The sequence below is a fragment of the Serinus canaria genome, chromosome 2, assembly GCF_022539315.1.
Source record: "Serinus canaria isolate serCan28SL12 chromosome 2, serCan2020, whole genome shotgun sequence".
Classification (NCBI taxonomy): domain Eukaryota; kingdom Metazoa; phylum Chordata; class Aves; order Passeriformes; family Fringillidae; genus Serinus; species Serinus canaria.
This window is the reverse complement of record NC_066315.1, coordinates 43,548,537-43,571,657: the sequence shown is the minus strand read 5'-3', so window position 1 is coordinate 43,571,657 and position 23,121 is coordinate 43,548,537. Positions and strand designations below refer to the sequence as shown.

At 37.3% G+C, this 23,121-nt stretch overlaps 1 protein-coding gene across 1 annotated transcript; it reads right to left on the bottom strand.

Annotated features, from left to right (window-relative positions):
* Positions 1 to 5,525: 5,525 nt before the first annotated feature.
* LOC103812968 (prostatic acid phosphatase-like) lies at positions 5,526 to 22,605 on the bottom strand. Its single transcript, XM_050970868.1, has 11 exons — positions 22,462 to 22,605; positions 21,027 to 21,122; positions 18,558 to 18,644; positions 17,786 to 17,938; positions 15,562 to 15,660; positions 14,370 to 14,465; positions 11,881 to 12,013; positions 10,555 to 10,637; positions 9,591 to 9,697; positions 8,961 to 9,130; positions 5,526 to 7,372 (listed from the first exon to the last, which is right to left on the bottom strand). Exons 1-10 carry the CDS (start codon positions 22,573 to 22,575, stop codon positions 8,974 to 8,976), a joined length of 1,125 nt encoding a protein of 374 aa, XP_050826825.1. The 5' UTR covers positions 22,576 to 22,605; the 3' UTR covers positions 5,526 to 7,372; positions 8,961 to 8,973.
* Positions 22,606 to 23,121: the final 516 nt, after the last annotated feature.

Below are 23,121 nucleotides of genomic sequence, written 5' to 3'. Positions count from 1 at the left end.
GAATGTTGTGTGACTACGCAACAAATTGCATCGCCCTTTGTTTTCAAATTACTGTTTACATTCTTTTTAATCAAATCATAATTCAGCTCCTTTTTTTCCTGAAATATTTTTTTCTTTTGGAGTGTGAGGATGAAGTTAAAATACAAAGGAATTGCTAAGGATTGCTGGTGTTTCAACCTACCAACTCTGTTTTGACTTTTCTGTGCCTGGAATTTTTCCAAACTATAGCCACAAAGATGAACCATGAGCCAGGCAATACTGTTTCTCTTTGCTGCTCAGCTAGCCCACTTTTCAGCCTGCTTCCCCTCCCTTTTTTTTCCTCTCTTCCACATTATCATTGTAAAATCAGAATAATTATTTAAAACAACATTTCATGTGGGTTAAAATTGCCAGTCCCTCAGATAAAATACTTGAATAAATTTTGCAACAAGTATGTTCTTTGAGATCCTTGCTGGGCAGTTATTTGCTCTTCAATTTGTGTGTGTTATTTTTCTTTTCCCTTGGAGTATTCCTATACTTTGTAAAGGCTTATTAGATCTATTTTGGCTTCAAATCTTTAAGAAATTTCTCGTGAACATGTCCTGGATCTCACATTTTTATTGTTACTGAATAAAAGCACTCTTTCTGACAGTAGCTCAGTGGCTTTGAGAAGATTGCTCAGCTTGCCTCTGCTCCTTCCTCTCTATAAAATAAGAAGAAGATGCCTGTAGCCTTGATTTCATAAGCAGTTTTTGAACAATGAATTAGTTTGCAGAGATCTATAAGTGGAGTTCTTTAAATCCTAGAACTTTAGGTCCTTTGTGATTGTCATTCCATTCCTATCATACCCAAACCTGTCTCAGGGTCTTCTGTTGAGCTCTCTGCAGCAGCATTTTCTACAACAAGTGTTTTACCATTTACCAGAAATTCCATTTTTATGTCCCTAAAGCCCACTAAGCCTCAGGTATCCTCTCCTCCGAGTTGTATGAATGTCTTTATGTATCCACTCTGTCTGATGGATGGGACTGAGTGGGAGGACTATGACAGCTCCCAAACTTTCCTGTCTTCTCAGTCCATTCCCAGTTTTCAGCAGCTGGACTTCTTTCTTCCTCCCTTATGTCCCCACCCTCCTTTTTGATCTCTCCTGGTGTGATTTTTGCCTATGCAAAAGGTGCATGAGAGTTATCTATACTTCATAAATAAATAACATGTTGTCTTTCTGAAAACAAACATAAGCTGATCATCTTCTTCCATTATTTAAGAGTGTAGGTCATAAAACAGACTCTCAGAATACTTTCATATGTCTTAAAACTCAAAAATAGATGTCTTACTTTTTAATCTATGTAATGGGTAGGTCCTAAGCTATTTGATCAAGGATCACTGTTGGCTCTTGGAATATTTTCTTATCCTTCTTAAGGCCTTGCCATGAAATTCATAACTGATTCATTTTTATAAGATTTGCTTTTTTATTAGATTTTATAAGATTTGCTGGTTTATTGTGTTTCATTGATGAGGGACTATGACCACTGTAGTCTCACTATTATGGAACCATTCTAATGACTTCACTTTAGGACCTGAACTCAATTTTATTGGGGCAGGGAGGGGGATTCTGGGTGGCATAATTCAAGAATGTTAAAAAATATATGACAATGACATTTTATAGAAAATCTTTGCTAATGTCTCTTAAAAATGCTACTTCAACACAAGACCAAGCCTATGGTAAATAGTAGTGATTTCTGTGGCTTCACTCTCCCCATGGCATGTGTACTTTGTTAGGGAGACTATTTTGTGCTCAAAATGATAGTTGACATAACAACTTAAGTAAATGATTGCACATTCCAAAATGGAAAAAAAAATCCCCATATTGGTTAAGACAGAGTCATGTAGGAATCCTGTATGCAATCTGTAAGTGTGTTGGTAGTATGTATTCAATTTGGAAATTCCCTTGTGTTTCTGGAATTATCTCCATTTCTACTCGGCATTTGGCAGGTATAAACTCAGCATATTCTGCAGCAACTAAATCCTGGCACTTTCAGGAAAAGTTGCTTGAAAATAAGAATAATAAAAAAAGTCCTTCTTAATCTATTTATGGTTGTTGAAGCAGTATAATGCAAGTGAACCTAAACAATTTAAATCATGCTTATGTTAATTTGACTTATTGCCATAAGTTCTAATTATGATATTATGGCATTAAGTAGAATTAAATACAATTATAAATTTTAAGTGCACGTACCTATCTTACAGGTTTGCTGAAGCCTTGATTTGCTTTGAAGTGACTGGTTGCAAAAGAGCCTGTGCTTTATTGTACACAAGGGTCACTTGAGGTAACCACTGCTGCTGGTGGAGCAGAACCTACACCCTGAAAGGGTGAAAGTCACTGCAGTCAAAGCACCAGGTATGAAGCTGCTGCCAGCACTCATGAACCAAGCTGCTCACATAGGGGAACAGCTCAGGTCCTGCTACTGACTGCATGTGCAGATCAGCACTTAGCATGGTTTGGATTTGTCTCAAATCTTTCTTTCCAAGCTTTTTTTTTTTTTTTTTTTTTTTTTGAGCTGAAAAAGGGAAAGAAAAGATTTGGTTTCAGTAAACAAAGTGATGCATTTTCCAAGCACCATTCTGAAACATGAGGAAAACAAGACTGTCTCACAGCTCTGTGTGGGGGTGTTTTCACCCAATTGTGGGGAATGGGAAGGACAAGGGAGTTAGTTTGTGACACAGAAAGAATTCACTTGTACTGCTGACAGAACATGAACCTCTATCTTAGACTACAAAAAAAAAAAAAAAAGTCCTAATCCCAAAGTTACTAATCTAAGGCAGATGGGGGAAAGAAGTGTCTACTCACTGTCTAATAACTGTCTTCTAATAATTTCTTAGTTGTCCCAAGTTTGTAATATGCAACAGGTTACAGGGCACTCAGAGAATTTCTTCTTGATCTTATGAGATAAAATGTTTGCCTGAGACAAGAGAAACCTAATTTGCAGGTTTTTCAAAAAACAAAGTGAACTCCAAATAAGAGAGAGACAGAAAGCACTATTCCTCTTCTCTGTCCTCTCTGAAACTCTGCAGTTTGGTGGTGATTTTATTTTCTGGAAGAGGCAGAGACAAATCCTTTTGCTAAAGGAGGGATTTGAACTTGTGCCTGCCACATCTTTGGTAAGTACTATGAACATTAAATAAAAAGAAGAAAAACCTACTTCTAGTACTACTATGAAACAAATCTAAATTAGTTAATTAATTTGATCAGAGTTTAGGTTTTGTGTTTTTTTCTTTCATTCATTTTAGATAGTCAGCTCAGTAAATAACCCAAAGAGGAACAGGTGATGAAATTAATGAAAATGATAGTTCAGGCTGTCCAATGCCACCTTTTCCAGACAGCACAAAATTACTGTTGCTTTTCTGCTGTTCATTCCCCATTTTGCTGACACTGCTTCAGCATATGAAAGGAAAATTAGTGATCACAAGTTATATCCAGCTATATGACAGCATCTATGACTATTCAGGTTATTGAAGCAAGTGTTCTTTAAAATATGACTCTCTGTCTAGCCATTGCTTGTGAAAGAAGAGAGGGAGTTGCATATCCAGGTGATCCTGGTTTTGCAACATATATAAAAAATAAGTAATCCAAATAATTCCAATGTCAAACTGTTTTTTGCTTGTTTTGACTCACTTCTTCTTTAAGAGGAACTGAAATGAACCTGTTTATGCCTGCTAAAGACTGTAAGACAGATTTTTCAAATTAAGTCAGCTGGTGAAGTTGTAGGAAAACATAATTTAGAGCAGTTTATTCGTTCACCAACAGCCCAATTTATATTCCTACAATAGATCTGGGCTTTATGTTCCAGCCTGTATAAACAATGATGCTTTTTTTCCCTCTGAATTAGTGAGGTATAAAGGAAATCTTCCTTTCTGTGTTTCTACAGTGATAGTCTTAAGAACAAAAAAACATTACGAAGGATGTGTGTGATGGGGTTTCTGTTCAATAGGGATAGGGGGAATAAAAGAATTTAGAAATGTCTTAATTTGTAAATTAAATTTTAATTTATTTTTGCTCAGCAAAACTTAGGTTATTCAAGGTATATATACTGGGGCATGTGGCATGGAAGAAGGCATTGTCTGAACATGGGATGGAAAAGGGGGACCTGCCATTGTTGTACTGTAAGCAGTCACCTGACATAGGATGCACTTCCACAACCAAACTTAAGTGCTGAGGCCAGGGTCTATCCAGCTCCATGATCCCCCAAACCAGACAAATCTCTAGGACAAAGGATCTTCATGCAACTTTGAAAGTTTTTTGTGACAAGGATTTGGGTTAGGAAGGAGGGGAGGAGCTGGGAACTGGAGACTCAAGGGAATAATGAAGAATGTATCAAGTCTCTACCACGTTTTCTACGTCAGCATTGTCCAATTCAGGAATCTAACGGGAAAGTTACCCTCACCTTTGATGGGAGAGCCATGAAACTTACCCTTTACAACTCTTGAACTTTCACTTCTAAACATCCAGCAAACAAAACATTAAAAGCAACTCGGACACTGCAATTTGGCACCAGTTCAAAAAAAGAAAAAATAGGAACAGGTTGAGAAGAGAAAGTGCCTAGAAATTTGGTTTTCACAGCCAAGTCTACAATCTGTTAGAAGTCTAACACTGATAAAGATGGAGTCTTGGCTTTTCCTTTCTGTTTGCTTTCGTCTAGCAGGTTTTTTTTAATTACTTCTTAGGAAGGGAGGTGTGATGATCAGCGTGGTTTTGAGATGAATAACTTAAAGAGCTTGCACTAACTTTCCTGTGAGGGCTGCCAGACCTGGGAAGACTTTCTTCTGTTGTCAATCAGGGGACGTTAAGATAATGCAGAATAAACAAGCTTGCTCTTCTTTGCATTAAGAAGCAGGTAGAACTGGTTGTCTCATGCTGTCAGAAAACATTTTTACCATTGTTTGGATGCTATGGTAAAAGGGCTTACATTTTTTGACTGGAAATCTAACTACAGCTTTCCTGGTGAGCTGTATTTCCTAAGGTGGCTTAAGAAAAACAGAAATTGGGACCTGCTGAGAATAGGCATTTGCAGTGAGAATTCTGAAACTTAGATTCTTGTTGGACAGAAAAGGGATCTTTTTATTGTTATGATTCATTTTCATCTTGTAGAGTGGCAGTTATCTGCTTATGCTGCATAGAATAAACTTTTCAGGTTTAGCATCCATTTTAAAAGCCTGATCTGAGGAAAAGAAGCCAGAATGGAGAAATTTTCTGCACTTCAGCTGTTACTCTAGTTCTCTTTGAAAAGATCTGTGGGCAATAAGACTGTTGACAAAAGGTCCTGTCCACTGTGAGAAAACAAACAAAAAAAAGAAATCCTAGTTCTTCAAGCAAAGACATATCCACTGTTTTCAGAAATTAGTTGCATCTGATTCTTCTAACCCAGCTTTTTTAGTAAGTACACAAGCTGTTTTTACAGTAGCAATATTAGAAAATGTAAGTAGTGAAGGATTGCCCAACATATTCTGCATATTTTAATGAACATGCAACTTTGATATTTTTTATTTTTATTGCCATTTTTTTTTGTTCATGTCAAGAACGACATCTGCTTACAGATTTCCCAGGAGAACAGGCTTTATATGATCAGATCAGAATATACAATCAAGGTAATATAACCAAAGGAAGGTGTTAAAAAAGCTATTTGGAACCAAAAAGTATTTTTCTTCCAAAATTAACACTTGGCTTTGCTGTCTTTTTGGAAAGACTATCTGAAGGACTTGTTGGGTCAACCAGTTGTTGCTAGGTCTTCATGGTAGCTAGCCTGGCTGTTTCTAGGCCCCTTTTAGGTCTAGATTCCCAGTCCAAGTTTTCCATAAATCTCATCTTCCTTCTATGTAGAGATGGGATATTTGTGCATGTACAAGGCAGAGAACAGAAGAAGAAAGAAATCTCTTAGGTAAGTATGCAGGCATAATCCTAATTCTTGTGGCTTCTGAGACCTGTTTGTGTAAAATGATTCATTGCTTCTTCAGTAAAATAAAGTCTAAGGACAGTGGAATGACTCCTCCTTTTAGCGTCTCCATTTGAAGCATTGCTTCTGTCGCCAGTTCTGGAAGTTCTGGTCTCATTCTTCAAAAGAGGGCAACACTACTTCAGAGGTATTTTTCCAATTTTGCTGTAAATCAAGGTTTTAGCCCTTCAAAACACTCTAACTATAAATGCATGGTTGAATTAATTCTGACAAAGTCCCTTTGGAAAGAAGAGGTCTTGAAAAATTCCACTGGTTTCATGTTGCACTTAGGTTTTACCAGGTGATAAAGCAAATATTCATGAAGACTAAATAAAGCAGTGATTTCTGTAATTTTTATTTGTAGCATTAAGGAATGTTTTCTTTTGGTAGAGATCAGGAGACTCAGTTGGTCATGCTGATGAAATTTAAAGAGAAATGTTGGACTATGGTCATATCACAGTGTGGGAGGAGTCCTTTCATAAAGTGAACCCCACTGAAGATAGTGGAGGGAACACCTAAAGGTAAGACAAAAAGAGAGATGCATTCTTGACATATGGCATTCTCCAAAAGCATGGCAAACCTGTTAATAGTACCTCTACAAGTAAGCAGCTCAGATTAAATGGGGAGGAGTTAACACATTTGCTCCCGTTTTACAGGACTAGGAAAAGTCTGTTGAAATGTTGAGTCAATCCATGCTGAAATCTTCCTGAGCAGCAAAAAGAGCACAGGGAGAGCTCACAGTTTTACCTCCTCTCCAAATATGCTGAGCTTTATTCATTTCCTATGTTTCACCCTATGGTCACTGAAATGTGGAGGAACTTAAAGTTTAATTTAAACCACTCTCAAATGCTGCTATTGTATTGTGTGACCTCTACTTGCCTAACCCTTTTATTTCCATCAAGTGGGAACATAAATCCTCTCCACGAAACTTCAATTAAGCTTTTTATAGAAACATCTGTATGTTTGCAAACTGGAGTCTCCCTGTAGAATAGTTGTCTCTATAAATTACATTTTTGAGCTCAGTCATGCTCCTGGATTTTATTTTTTTTAAAAGTTACATTTAAGGACTTCATAAAATGCTCTCATACATGTATAATCAAATTAGTAACATGGATTAGCAAAGAAAAATAGTTGAGATGAATTTTGACAGAGTTAGGAACAGTTGAAATCAGGGATTTTGCAGCTGTGTCAAGTGTAATTGTGACCTATAAACTCTGCATCACTCCTCTCCTTAATTTAGCTCACTGGTGCTAAGTCATCTGTTCCAGGCTGTCTGCATTCCTTGAGAATTAGTAGTGCACAGTGGTTTAGCACAGTCTGTCAGTGTGCTGCACTCTGCAGCCTGTGGATCAGTGTTCCTTGGCTTTTTCCCATGTTCCACTCATGCGCAGCAGAGAGTTTGAAACTGCCTGCAGGAAAAATGAAATTAGTGTTTCTTAAATTAGTAAAAAAAAAAAAAATAGGATATGGCCCCAACAGGTCCATTCTGAACTATCCATGTATTATCTACTAGGGTAAAATAGTGGAAAGTGTCAAATTTTGATATGACAGTATGGAAAACATTTTTATTGGAGTATCAGGTTTGTGGTAACCTCTTTTGTGGTCTATATGTGTTTTCAGCCTTCGAGATTGCTAGTGAAAGCAGTGATGCTGGATTTGGTGTGAAATGCCTGAAAGCCATCTAACTTCTGCTTCAGCAAAATGTGAGGATTGAAACAAAATAAAGCCTTTGTGTTAAACTTAAAGGCTAAATATTTATGTCATTTTAATTGTAAAATGTTGATATATTATAATTTTTTTCATTTATTTATCTGATCAGTTACACAGTTTGCTTTGTGAAGGAGGGTGATTAATTTCCACAAATCTCAGATTATTAAGCACCACAATATAAACACGAAGTATTCATCATTATCTTCCATGACTCTATTAGTAGTGTGGATGGAAAAAAACCTCATCAGAAGCAACCTCCCCTTTCCTATGCCAAATTACCTTTTGCAATTAAATGTGGTCATTTCCTGAAACATTTCCTGAGAATTTGTGAGCAATGACTATAGTGAAGAGATTTGTTTAGTGAATCATTACTTGCTAATTTTTTGTGTATTCTGGCCAGACTATCTCCACTCTATTAATGGATTCAAAATATTTAACAGAATTATTTTCAAGATATTTAACAGAATTATTTTCAATGCCTGCTCTGCATTCTTATAATCTACAACGATTCAAATTCTTCTTGAGATAAGTGATTCAGAAAGCCATATGGGATTTTTTAATATTGGGTACAATATTTGAACATCAGAAAAGTGAGATTTCTTAGATTTTCATTTCCCTTAAGTAATATAAAGCTAGATAAAAGACAGACAATGTCATTTTTTGCCTTCCTGTTCCCTCGTTTTGCAAAACTAAGTATTTTAAGTGGTCAAAATGGAAATTTAAACATCCTAATATGGTGATATAGACAAGCTATTAAGAAATTAGTTGGTATACCAATGTGTGTTTGTATACTTTTGACATTCTGGTAAGTACCAATCTTGTGTACTATTCAATATTCATCTGTTTTGATCTCTGAATGCCTACTAAAATCAAGAGAATGCATAATGTTAACTGTTGTTAATCAGCTTGGACAAATGCTCAGCAGTCAGAGAAGAAAAGGTGAGTGTTTTAAGTCAGTTCATTTACATGTACTTCTTCAGTAACTGAAGGTTTTTTTGACTGTACTAAACCAAACCAAACCAAACCAAACAAAAACTCATGAAAAACAGAACCCTAAAGTCAGATCAGCTTTGGTATCATTTCACCAGAAAGTTGGTCTGGAACAGGTAAATGTATTGATGGAGGAGAAATGACAGCCATGGGTACAATTCTCTTTTCCTGGATCTGCGTATTTTTCGTTTCAGAGGAGACCCTTATGAAAATGATTGTCACTTCAAATGAGCTGGTGGCTCAAGCTGTAATCCTGACTTTACTTTTGTGTACATGTTCCCAAAGAACTTAGCTTACCTCTTCTGATGTCCTACATTCTACATTCCCTTGTCCAATAGGGTGAGAGGATGGGAGAGACCAGATGAGTAAATCTCTCCAGGGGACAGCGGAATTTGCAGCCAGGGAGAGTGAGGGGGTGAGGCTCCCTCAAAGAATTGTTCCGGTAGTACATTTCTATGGTGTATTGCCTGCTTCAAAACACAGAGAGGTCAAAATAAAGTTCCCATGCTGCAATTGTTGTACCTGGGGACAAACTTTCAGCCAGCTCATTTGTCAGGTTGTTAATATGTTTATGGTTTACTAATATAATCAATACTCTGAAGAGAACTTATTAAGTAACAGAGGGGCAACACCAATCTGCAGTTTGCTGTCTTTGCTAAGGAGATAAATAGATTTAAAGGATGGAGTAAACCCTCTCATAACTGTAATATATCTATATATATCTGTAGATATAGATATAGATAGATATGGTTTTCAGACTTTTTCTGCTACTGACTGCTAAAATGAATGCAATAAAAATGATTAAAATCAATGTGTAATATTTCCCTGAATGGTGAACCTCACGTGTCCGGTTAAATTAGTCTTGGGTATCAGAAAATTCCTTTTTAGACAAAGTACACATTAGCAGCATAGCTTGCAGATACTTGCCCATTTTTTTCCTGGTAAAGTTCAAAAAAATGGCAGGCACTGTGAGGAGGCAATTTTCCATTGAAGACATTCAGTGCCATCTGTAAGGCAGCAATGGTGGCTGCATGCTGTGAACAGAGGAAACCTTTAATTAAAGGTCTGCTGAAAATGATTGCATGAACCCATTATTTAACCATATTTCCCACACATTATCTGACCATTCAACATTAACCTCATTAGGGCCTCATTAGTACTTGCCCTCTCACTGTTGAGCAAATATTGTCCCTTTATGGCTATATAAACTGAAGTCCTCATGTAAAAAGTATATAGATATGTAAGTATTTGAGAAGTTTTAGTCACTTGCAGCTCTCACATAATTAATAGGAGCTGTTAAAACTTCTTTTAAAAAGAACTGGTGGTTTTGTTAAGTAAACAGTATGTGAGATCAAATCAGCTCTTTAGCTGATATATACCCAGTAGGTCATATAAATGCAGTTTAGAAACAGGAGCTTTTTAGTGAGAGCAATCAAAAAATTTTCTCCTCCAATGATGGCATTTGTACATTCTAAACAAAAATATAAGATCAAAATTGAGTAACTGCCTTCATAAGGCCTGATAAAATAACTGGAACTTAATTTTTTTCCTTTTTTTCCTCATATGCACTTGAAAAAGATGCAGGAAGAAGGAGATTTTGTTTTAAATTAACTTTGTGATCCAGGTTTAATAAAACACCAGGCATGATTTTTCCAGTTCCCTGCTCAATCAAAACATTATTACAATGAAAAAAACCATGACATTCAGAAGAAAGTGGAATGCTTCAGGTTTCAAAGTAGTATCTGTTCATTAAAAATTTTTTAAAATCCGAGGATGTTTAAGGTTAACCAAATAAAAAAAATGCTTGTAGCTGTATTTCATGAAGGAAATAAAATTTCACAGCATTTAATAACTGCAGAAAGGAAACACAAGAGAAACAGAAAGCACTCACCGTGGAATACATAACCATTTTTTGATGGCGTGAAGGCTGTCTAGCATCTAAGATATGCTTTAGAATAGTTTTTAAAAGAGCACCTGAAAGAAAATGGGGAAGCAGTGACAAAGAAAGAGATGCTTGTGTTAACATCTGTATCGATTGCTGCCATTTCAGCAATCTGTCACTAAGTGCACCAGATTTGTCCCATTGACTCAACTGGTAATTTGTGCAGAGCGCCTTGATTAATACTGCCAGCATCTTTCCAATGAACAGTGAGCCTATTTCACTTCTGTGCAAAATGTTTTGGGGATCCCTAACAGCCTCAGCAGCTTGGAACAGTGCATTCACAGTTACTTTGTGCCAGCAGAACAGTGCAAGGAGAGCACAGTAATGAATGCTACCCTGTTGTCTGTGCAGCTTGAGTGGTTTCCTGTTTGCCAGGGAAAAAAGAAAGAGCATATCCTCTTGACTCTGGGGCTTTATAAATTGTGTGGTTGTCTGCATTATGTTAATGCTAACTGCTGAAAAATTGTAAGACAAACTACTTGATTTAAATCAATGGCTGCTCTAGCATGTTAATATAATGTTGGCAAGTTGACAAGTTAAAATCCTAAAAGTAGAACTGTACCACCTAGCAAATTAGGCAGAATTAGGCTTTAGCTTCTGGCACATTTTTAATAGCAATTATTAGTAAAGCAAGGGCAGAGGTTTGAACTTTGTGCCAAGTTTTGCAAGTTGGAGCTTTGAAAAATGCAACAAATTTATTCAAGTTTATATGTTCATTTGTCTTCCTAGCTCACAGATCCTGCCTGTACACTGCCCATATAAAGCAAAAAGGAGGCTCAAACTATGGCTGAATGGAGGAGAATGAGCGATAAAAAAGGTATAAAACACTTTCAAATTTCAGCCACTGTTTTCTGAGCAGAGTAAGGTTTAGAAGCAGTTTAGTAATCTCATTTTAGGACTCTCAGTAGTGGAATCTGAAGATGTTAGGCAACAAACTCATCATTCTTAAAAATAATATTTTTTTAAAGTAAGTTACACATGGCTTATGCTAAGTTCAGGCTTGATTCAATTCAACAAGAACCTATGTTATATTGAATTTCTTATACAGAGTAATCTAAATGATGCCTCAATTACAATATTAGATTAGGATATTCATGATTCATATGGTCACCATCTCCCTCCCTATTAATCAAAATATTTCGGTGTTACCCACCAATATCCCCATAATGGCATCTTTCACCATTCTACCATAGAATCAGCAACATTGTTTGTCATATACCCTTTCCTCTTTCCCATCCTACTTTTGGTTTTAAATGGGGTAAGAATTCCGCTTACCTCCCTGCAAACGGGATTTTTGCATGTGTTTGTGGAACCCAAATTCCACCTGCAATAACAATTCTGACAGCTGTATCAGCTTGCTCCTGACACCATGAGTAGCCCAAACAGGTAAAGTGTAATTGTTAATACCCTACAATGAAGAAAGAAAACATGGTGATTTTCTTACTGATTCCTACTGCTAACTGTTATTTATTCTGGCACAAAATACCTATCAGAACAAATTCCAAATGTTTCACTCCAGTAACATTTTCTCATTGTAGTAAAATGATGACTGTGGGTTTTTTTTGCATTTAGACAGCTGTAGCATTCCTATTTATAGCATCATAGTGCTTGAAAGAAATTCTAAGGGCAGTTTTCAACAAGAAGAGAATATTTACTAATAATACTAAAATTATGCAAAAAGCAACTGGCATTTTTTTATGTTGTCAAGTGAAAAAGAATCCTTATATAACTTTTCCAGTCATGTGCTGGGATGTATTTTTACTGAAACAAATCCTAAATAAACATCAGGATCTTAAGGGCTAGTAGCTCTCAGGTGTAAGAGGGATACAGAGATCAATGTAGGGCTGTAGTATGGATGTACCAAAGTATGGGGTGGATATATAAGGATGAGATATAAATGAAATTTGTACCTATTATAGTCTATTGGATACTGTCACAGTCCTCAAGCTAAAGTGGAATGGATTAATCTTTCCTTGGGGATGTAGTCCAAGGTACATTAGTGATCACAACAGTGAGAAGGGAAGACATGCACAACAAACCAATCCTGGTTTGCAGTACCCTGAATTTCTGTTTAAACAAGGCTGGTAATTTTCCTTTAGAACAATGTAACCTTTGGACTGAGCTCACCAAAAGGACTGTTCTTGTAAGTAGCAAGCTCAAAGGAAAATGTCAACTACTTTAAGGGTTTGTTTACCAAGAAAAGAATAGAATGTGCTAGGTTAAACCAGCTCAGATCACAATGTTATCCATTTCTCTTAATAAGTGTGATTTATGTCTTGAGGAAAGAATTGGATGGTTGCATGCTATTCAAGACAGTCTGTAGGCAAGCAAACACCTCAGTCTCCAAGTTGCCTGAAAGTCAGAAAACACTTAGCTGATAGTAACAAATACAGAGAGATGTGTGCTACTGTACTTTCATGAATAGTATTTAAAAAATGTATAAGCACTCTCTCTCTCTGTATGCTTGAAAAATGAGAGAGGCTTTTATGGAAGATGTCTTAATTGATACCCTCAGAGTCCTCAGTCAGTAGTATCAAAGACCATGGCTCATCAAATATAACACTGGAAGGAGAAGCACAATTTTTTTTTTTTATTTTATTCCAGTGTCTAGCTAGATTCTTGAAGAGAGCTGTGGGTTTACAAATTTTTCAGGTGACACAGATTCTCAGTATGATTTAACTATTGAAATAGAAAGTTGTGGTCCTGAATCTGGAAAACATGGAAGGGTGACCTCCCTGAAATTTCAGTGAGATGTCCCAACATGTTAATATTTCATTTAACTTAAGGCCCTGGCTAACATTCTATTCAAGTCTGCTTTGATCAAAGTTGGACTTTTGCAAAAACTGCAGGAATGAAGGTAAACTCATTAGTATCACACCTTGTAAAATCTTACATGTTGCTTCTGAAATCCACCTTAAAACTCCCTCACTAATATCCCAGTACTGACCAATTTATCATTAATATATAAGTTTTTAAATAGTTAGGCATGAAATGGTAGCAAAAGCTGCCTTCAAAAATAACTTTTTAAATCAAGCCTCTGGAATTTTATGTTGGCTGAGGTAAGTTTAGACTTTGAAGTGGGATTTCTTGCTAGAAATCCTCTTCCTGCTTGAGGGCAGTCAGGATTTTTTCAAACCATGACATTTCCAGACTGTGGAACCCAGACACCCGTGCCAGTTTGGCACCAGAATACCCCTTTTGATATAAAATCCATGCTCTTTTGTGATATGCCTGGTACCTTTGCTTAGAACAAGTTCCTAAACTTGCACAAATAGCAATTTGTGTCATTCCAATGGCTGCTTAATTTCTGAAAATGCTCTTTCCACTTCTGGCCATGTAAAAATAATGGTTTCTCTAGCTTATACAATTTGCCTTTGTATCTCATAGTGGATTCTGGGGGAGGTACAAGACAATTTTATCCAGAAGTATGCTTTTGCCTAATTCTCCATATGCAGTCAGTGGCTGGATCTTGAATATGAAAGTCCACTAGTTTGTGTTCCTTACAGTGGTGGATGACACACAGCAGCCTCACACCTAGAGTGTTTACAGGATTTTCAGTTGTAAGTTAAGTGAGGGTTTCTGGGAAAGAAACTGCAAGTAGTCTATGTTTAAAAAATTTTTAAAGATCTATGATCTTTTTATGACTTATAATAAAAAAATAAACCAAATAAAAATACCAGGTTGAAGGAAATATAGGAATTTCTATTGGACTCAAAGATCTTAAGGGTCTTTTCCAACCTAAATGATTCTATGATTCTATTTACCTCATATTGTAAAGTGTCAGAGAGCCTCCAAATCCTTTCACTAGTCAACTTCTTCAATGGATATCCTGTATGAGTGGCTAAAAACTTCAGAAATTGCTGGAATACAAAAAAAATTCCAAACTTGTAGTACTGAAGGCATTTTTACATGATTTCTACACACTGTCATAGTAGTGCACAGGAAGTTTTAGAAAGAAGACAGTCTGCACTTTGCACTTGAGCAATGAACTTTTGCCTAGATGTAAGAGAATTTGGCTGATTCATTTAGACAAGGTTGGTGATTTTAATTCAGATTTGAAGTATGGTGATTGTTTATGCTTGGTGGAAGTGTTGAGAAGGAAGTAGAAGGAGCACAGATATATGAAGAAGTCTGGCAGAAATCCAAGAAGTGCTTAAAGGGAGTGTGATTAACAGAATTATTCTGATATTGGTACTCAGAAGGAGAGGTCTGATGTAAATTTGCTGATGTGAAATGGGAATTGTGATTTACTTGCATATAATACCCAGATGCAGAGCCACAAATGGATGATTGAGGTCAGTGGTGAAAGATAACAGAAAAACAGGTAAGGCTCATAGTGTCCTCTTGAATACTCCTGTGAAGGAGAAGGTTGCAGCAGAATAAACATGTGGGTATATAGTCATGCAAAGGTTTTGATGATGGAGAAAGAAAGGAAAGGATACCATAAGAAGACAGGCACAAAACATAAGAGAACACCTAAATTAAGATTTTGGGTGGGAAACATGAATAAGTACTTGAGAAAAACACTGAGACTGTTATAGAAATTCTGAGGAATTGAGCTGAGAAAATGAATCTGAACTCACAGACTTATATAGGCAGAGAGGTTGGAGGAGTTACTTTACATGGGAGTAAACAGAGAGAGGTATTGGAATAATTTGAGAGGCATTGACACTGATTTTATCTGAGTTTTTGTTTTGTCTAGTCTCCTAGAAACGAAGTTTTTGCAAGTAGGTCAATAATTTATCTTTTCTATGACTTGCCATTTTCAATTGTCTGGAAGAGCCCAGTCCAGCTGGATCTGTAATGTTGTAATTGTTTTTTGGGTATGTTGTCTGCACCCACTCTGAAGATTGGAGATCTGAAGGGAGCTAACTGCTATTTTTTAAACCTATGTGTTAGATAATGTTGAAGAAGTGGTACACTTTTACTGGATTTGCAGAACTGAGAATACTTCACCTTGTAGTGCTTGAATTGCTTTTGGAAATCCCTTGTTGCAAAGGTTTCTCTCAGAAGCTCCTTGTATTTTGGGCAGTGTGAGAAAGGTAGGTATAGCAACTGGAAAGAAAATTGCAAAATCCTAGTTAGGCAAGGTGCATCTTGTTCTGCAATTCAGTATACCCTTGCAGGATTGCTGTTCTGATTTGCTGCACTAGTTAGGACAAGCTGAAAAATAATTTGGGAACATAGTTTCAAGGATATTCATCTTCAGGACTCTAGGAGTCATACTGATGACTACGTACAAAATAATCTTTAAATGTTCAGAGGAGTAATAGCTGCAGTAGTTCAAAGTTAAAGGATTCATTTACACAAGATGAAATTCATCCTTTGACAGAAGACTGAGACAAATCCTCATGAACTCCTTTGTTCTTAGCTTCTCCAGGGATGATTTCATTCATTGTGTTCAATCTTTCTTTAAACACACCATCACATTTTTACAACAAATTACAAAGCAGCAGCTGGACTGCAATAGGAGCCTTTGTGCATACTCAGCTCTATTGAGTCTATTTAACACAGCTTCATCTAGTTCAGCTAAATTGTAGAAACTTGTGAACTTTCTGTAACTCGGTTTTGTCTTTCATTAATCTTAAATCTATGAAGGTTACATATGACTGGAATAACTTAAGAACTTGTTATTTCATTTATATGTATTTGCATATGTTAGCTAAATTGAGTTAATTCTTGTTGTCTGTGTTAAATTTTAAACAAAAATTAAAATTTGTCCCTAATATTATCAGTGCTTTTCCCTAATGTGTTTTTGGTCTTTTTCCAGTAATGTAGCTCCATCTATATAGTCCCATTATTAAAAGAATTTTGAAAAGAACTTGAGAGATTTGAAGGGATAATTAGCTTGGAATGCTTCACTGCAGTTCCTCAGTCTTTTTGGAAATACAATCTGTGCATTCCACAAGATAGGAAGGTATTTGTGAATTATAGCTGTAGGTTCATGAACAGGCATGATTTCACCAATAAATGATGGGCACTTGTTTGGTATTGTAGGATACCTCAGGTTTAGCCTGTATATGTTGTAAGGATAAATAAAGTTAAAATAGTTGAAAAAAGTATGAAAATTGTGCATGTGCTCATGATTTTATGATTTGTTTGAATAAACTCACTTGCTCCCTTAGATGTGAATGAGGTGCAGCACCTGCTTGCTGTTTGCCATTTGTGTTGATACTGGCCAGGTCAACATTCTTGTCTCTCTGCTGGGATATCCCCACCTGTGACAGGGTCAGAAGCAGCTCCTGACTGTGCCTGGCTGTCAGGAAGACATGACTCCATACCTTCCATCTTCATGCTCTCATCACCCCCAGGTGACAACCATTGCTCCATGACCTATCTGACGTGATTCCCTTATCATCACAGACTGTTTTAACTAGACTTGCAAAGCCCACACAATTTATCTTGCATCACACATGCAAACCTGCTCTCACAAACCAGGACTCATGCTGCACACTCGTGATCTTCTTAACTTTTTATCATAGATTTTCCACACACAGGAGGTTCCAGCTCCAGCCAGCTGCACAGCTTTGCCCTCTAGGACAAATATGTGCAAGCTACAGAGCTGCTATCCACAGGAGTCCTTACAACTCCAAAGTGAGGAGCTGAAGAAAGGGAGATGAATAAATACATTGCCCTGTGAATTTGTGCTTAAAGCTCTGAGTCCTCCTTCCTTTCCCCTTTTACTTTTCTCACCAACCCTTGGAGTACATGCACTCACCTGCAAAGTGCATGAAAAACAATCCTGTAACTCAATTCTCACCAAAATGTAAGTCCCAGAATTATTCTTTTGTCTCTTCTGTTGGCTGTGGACTAAGCAATACTGAAGCACTAGTGAGATTAAGTATGTTTTCTCTTGTCCCACAAAGAAAGTCATGTTTGTGTTAAATTTAAGATTAATCTACTTCTACTGTGACTTACCTTATAAATTAACTCTTTTTCTCTATACCCAGTACTCCCATTTTTCTTTCTCTTTTGTTAAGATCACGTCTCTGATATGCAAGTCCATTCCTGTGGAAATACTTCCAACACTTCTACTCAGCTTATTAAGCCTTTCTGCAAAATGCTTTTTACAATGCTCTTTTATTGCCTTTACCATGCCCTTTTTGCTGCACCTTCATCTCATGTCCTATATACTTTATTAATGATCAAGGGAAAGCAGATGCCCCCAGTTTATACTCACATTATCCTGTGACAGTGGCACTGTGTGAACTGGAATTGGCTGCCAAAGAATTCTGGGATTCCAAATCTGATCCTGTGTTGGTGGGTACAGTCCAGCAAGACTTGCCTGAGCACTCATCAGTGTGTGATCACAGTCAGTACTTTGAACATAAATCTGAAGGAAGAAAAAAAAAAAAAAAAGAAAAAGAAACATATTGGATGGTAATGTCTTTCATTAGGTTTACTTTATTGTCTTCTTGGTAGGAAAAAAAGGGGCTGGTACTGGGGAAGTTGTCATTAAAAAGGAGTGGCATGAAGAAGGACTATGAGAAAGAAGGAGGAAGGAGAAAGACTGCAGCTGGAATAAAATTTTGCTGGACAACTGAGCTGTAGCAGGGTAACTTAGAAATCCTAGTAGACAGCATGAGATTGGCTCTGTTTGACCCTCTAGGCTTTGGGACATAGCATGTGCACTGAAAAGCTGGAACCTAAATGAAAGCTGAAAGCATCTGCATTCCATGTGGAAGTGTAGCATTGGAGGTATTTGACATAGATGCTCTGCCATACAGCAGTGAGGGACCTGCACCTGATGTGCAGCCTAAAAGCCTTTCATGTGGTTTTCAGTCAGCCATCAGGATAAAAGCTGAACTATACTTTCAGGGATACTTTGGAATGACATTGACTTCAACTGCTATTAAATTTTCTCCAACTGCACCAGGTTTAGACTCTTATGCATCCAGGAAGTCCCATTAAGAACCATGACAAACATCCTCCTGCCCAGACCCAGTACTTGCCTCACACTGCTTGTACACAACGCTCAGGAAGTGAGAGTATCTCCTCCGCATGTACTGGCCAAGCTCATACTGTTGTTGTATGCCAAGCTGCAGAAGTAACACAAGAGTGTAAGAGGCTAAAGAAATGTGCTATGCATCCATTCCTACCACCAATAATGTTTTATATTATTTTAACAAAGACCCTTTTAATTTTTCAAATTGAATTAGGAAAGAAGACATGAGAAAAAAGTTGTGAAGTTGCTGCATGTATGGTGTTGGATAATGTTAGCTGTGACTCCTGGTGGATGCAGTTCTGTATTTTGCTCTGTGGAAATCTATGTGTATGTTTATCTGAGCTAGTGAGACTTAGAGATGTTCCAACACCATCTGTCTACTTTCTACTCTATTGCTGTCTCAGAGCTGATTAACTGGGAGTGCAGACAGGCAGCCACCTGTCCATGGAGACACATCCAGGATATGAATCCCATAGAGTACCACCAGAGATTCCTTATGGGGCTCAATTTTTACCCTTGCAAGATCTAGTTTTTCAGAATAGAAATCTTGAAGTAAAAGTCCTCCAAGCCTTTGGGCATTTTTCTGCAATAGTTAATTATTATCAACAGTCTGAAACATTTGATTTTTGATTCTTGCCTATGTTCCCAACTTTCAGTCACTGAATCTTGTTACACTTTTGAATAATATTCACCATCACAGATCTTATTCACAGTTAAACAATAATTCATAAAATGGAATCAAGTCACTTTATCTCTGTATTAAATGCAACTGATCACAATTCTCTACCCTCAAAGCAAAATTTTTCCAGGCCCAAAATTTTAGTAGCTCTTAGCTGAACATCTTTCAACTTACCTACATAATTTTGTGAACACATGACACATGAATCACCGAATCACAAAGTCAGGTTGAAAATGACCTCTGAGATCACTGAGTCCAACCTATTACCTAATGCTACCAGGTCAATTAGACCATGGAATTGGGTACCATTTCCACTCTTTCCTTAAACACCCCTGGGGTGTTGACTCCACCACAATCACACACAGTGTCCCTGTAATAGTCTATATTGCCATCTTTTTACTAGTAGCTGTCCTAAATTTAAATATATTCCACTTTGCTCATGTAATCATTACTGTACACTGGGATCACAAGTACAGTACTCATTGCTTCCTGAAGCAATTTTCTAAGTTGTGGGATCAGAGGAGGATTCAGGCTGAAAGAGGCCTTAGGAAGTCCCTAGTCCAACCTCCTGCTCAAAGCCAAGTCAGCTAGGAGTTACTCAGGACCTGCTGTGTGTGCATGTGATCACCTCTTGCTGGAATTGTGCATCCAGTTTCCTGGGCTATATGTGTGGTTTAGGCTTCTGCCCCAACTTGCCTAATATGCATGTTGTTAGGTCCTGACTCCTGGGTCTTGAAATCTTCTATGCCTTGGAGCAAGCTGGCATGGATTGTTGAACTTGCACAGCGTTTACATGGAATGATTGAGTCACAGCTGAGCTGGGAAGCTGCTCTGTTACTCCTGTATCTTCAAGAGAGTTGACATGAGCAGAAGCAGGCCTGATTTTGCTTTGGAGACCAGTTTTGCCTCATAAGAACAGTGGGGAAGAGGAACCCCTCAGGCAGTTTGTTCTATTCTGATTTTGGTGGAGACCAAAAATAGACCAAATCAGTACCATATACACTGTAGCCATTTGTCTAGGGCAACCAGACTTGTGGCACTTCTAAACTGCTTCAGGGACACTGCCTGGTTCTGAGAGCTGGGCAAATAACTGGCAGCTTTTTCCATCCAAATCACATATCTTGGGGAAAAGAGAATGAAGCACAAGCACACAGACATAGTGGATCCTGCCAGTGGGAGGGGAAAAAACACCCAGTGTCCAAATATTGCCTTACAGTCTGACAGCACAGTTCACCTGTGGCTCCATTTGTAAGGGGTGGCAGCTAATAGATGTTACAGTCAAGGCAGGCACAACATCTGTCAGACACAGTAGCTGTGGTTGCTTCAGCTGCTTCTGGTTACTACCAACAGCTGATTCCACAAATGCCTGCACTAAAATAGTTGAGTTTGAAATCAACTTTCTTGGGCATAGCGTAAAAAAAGTTTCTGCTTGCACTGAACTTAACAGTTTATGAGTAAGGAAGCACTCCTGTTCAGCAGAGATTGAGGGAGGGTTGTGTCTGTCAGCACCTCCATCACCTTCTGCATCTGATGATTAAATCTTTCTGTATGGTCTCAGGTGACCCTGGTCTGCAACCAAAAAGCTCAACATATGCTGACACTGGACCAGAACAGGCTGACTCAGTTTCATTCAAAATTACTGAGTGATGTTGCTGTAGTTTCCTAATAAGTTCCTTGGCTGTCCCTAAGTAGCAACTTAATAAGGGCTTTCTCCAAGTGAAAGCAAAGTTCCAACCCCCAAATATCAACACAACATCTTTCAATATTTCAGTTCTTTGCCCAGGTAAACAAACTCACCTTGGTAAGTTGGCCATATCCCTGTTGCCTTGCAATTTCTTTATGCTTATCAGTTGGGAAAAACTCCTGTGGGGTATGATCACCATGGCGAAATACCTGATAAAATAGATGAAATTTCTCTTTTATTACTGGTATTTTTTGTGGTGATTATTACTAACTAGTGCAGTCACAAGGAAGAGGCTATGACGGTGAGTACTGTATCTGACAGATGTTAAGTAGATTAATGGTGCTTGCCTTAAATTTAGATAGCTACATTTCCTGATTAATTTATTTAGACAAACATAACTGGTTCTTTTTTGGCATTTGAGAATAAATTTGTCCAAATAAATTTTTGCAAGTTATAAAAACTACAGGATACCCTATTATATTTTAAAGAGTTTTTATGCATTTTAGAAGGTATAGACCATAATATTAAATAAACAGAAAACAAGCATGTAAGTAATTTTTCAGAGATATTTGAACTTTAGTATTTTGGTATGACTAAATTGGGATTCAAAAGGAAAAAAACAAACCTATTACTCTAAGTAATAGTTCTGTGGCTGACTCTTGTGAGGTTCTCTTACTTGGCAGACATTACACTTAAAAAGTCATATGTAGGCTTTTTCATCACAAGAGGTGATAGAAGTGTTATCTAATATGTAAATACAGGCTAAACTGTTGCTCTGAAAACATTGAATCTGTTTTGAAATTTCACTTCAGATAAAAGATGCATTTATAAAGTACAATGGATTTTTTCATTCATATGATGAATTCCTTGCTTCGTATGCTTTGCAGAATAATTCCTGTAGATATTTGCCATATGATTCTAAAATTTTAAGATTTTAAAAAAAATTTCTTAATCCAAGCAGGGAGAAATTAAATCAAAAACCGCAAGAAAAAAATAATACAAATTATTTATATGTGTGTGTGATGTTCAGAATAAGGTTCAGGCTTCCTGCAAACAAATGGTCCATCATAACCATTGCAAATAGCATTAGCTTCAAAGCACTGGTTTCTGTATTGCTTGTTCAATGTCATTGAACACTTGTTTGAGTTTCACATACTGAAATTTACTTTGTATGTTAGTCCATTGAAACCCCTGGAAAAGTGGAAACTCTTCAATGGCAAAGAGGGGTTTTGCACAATTGGTAATTAGTTGGTATTTATGAAATCCTCTTTTACATTTAAAACAGAATCCTGTGTTATTTTTCCCTTAGTTCTATAAAATAAGCATTCTATATCCATCCAGAAAGTAAGTTAATGTAGGAATGCACAAAGGAGACAAAATTATAAAATCTTATTTAAAATTATTATTTTTTTGGACAATACAATAATGAATTTTGAATATGGAGGAAACATTTAAATATTTGAAAAGGTTTCCCCTCCTCTCTACCTTAGAGTACGAGAAGAGTATTAAGTGACAAGTTTTGAACAAATTTCATTTGCCCATACTTACAAGGGACACAAACTTCAGTTTTCTTTTAGCTGTTGTTTGATGAAGAAAGATGCAGAAAAGACAGAACAGGAAACACAGACTCCAGATCCCACAGACCAGCTGCCTTGCTCTCATCCTCAGGGGAGCTTTCTGCTATTTTGCACACCAAGGTCCTGGCTGGACATGGTGTTACAGTAGATATATGGCTAGGAGGGGTGGAGTCAGTCATGCTTAGTGAAATCTGAGAGTGGGCTGTGAAGTTGCCTCTCTCTCCCCTTCTAGGGTTGGTTCTTTTCAGGGAACTCATGAAATGAAAAGTGTATTTCTCATTTGTGCTCAATTTCTGTGTCCCACGTATAGCACGGAGTAAAATCTCTGAGCCCTCTAATTCCTGCCCCTGACAAGGCAGGTGAATATGAAGAGCTAGAGGCTGCCTTCTGTTAATTAACTAGGATTTAGGATGGGTCAGTCAGCCTTCCCAAATATGAAAATGCTGTGGGGATCTTACTGTATGCAAAAACCATCTGCATTCATGGTGCTCCCAGTCTTCTCTGAACACTTTGTACTAGAAGGAGCTGTGCTAACAAATGTCCTTTTATAAAGTACCTCTGGATCTTTCTGGGATTTGGCTGTGATTTGTAGGAGGAATAAGCAACAGAAGGCTTTGTTGCAAAAGAACAG

Excerpts from the sequence above, each read along its gene's own strand:
- LOC103812968 (XM_050970868.1), bottom strand. The coding sequence starts at position 22,575 with ATGAGAGCAAGGCAGCTGGTCTGTGGGATCTGGAGTCTGTGTTTCCTG. Across the intron at positions 14,466-15,561 it reads AGCAATTCAAGCACTACAAG|CAATTTCTGAAGTTTTTAGC; the intron begins GTGAAGTATTCT and ends TTTGTATTCCAG. Across the intron at positions 10,638-11,880 it reads AAAATCCCGTTTGCAGGGAG|GTGCTCTTTTAAAAACTATT; the intron begins GTAAGCGGAATT and ends ATTTTCTTTCAG.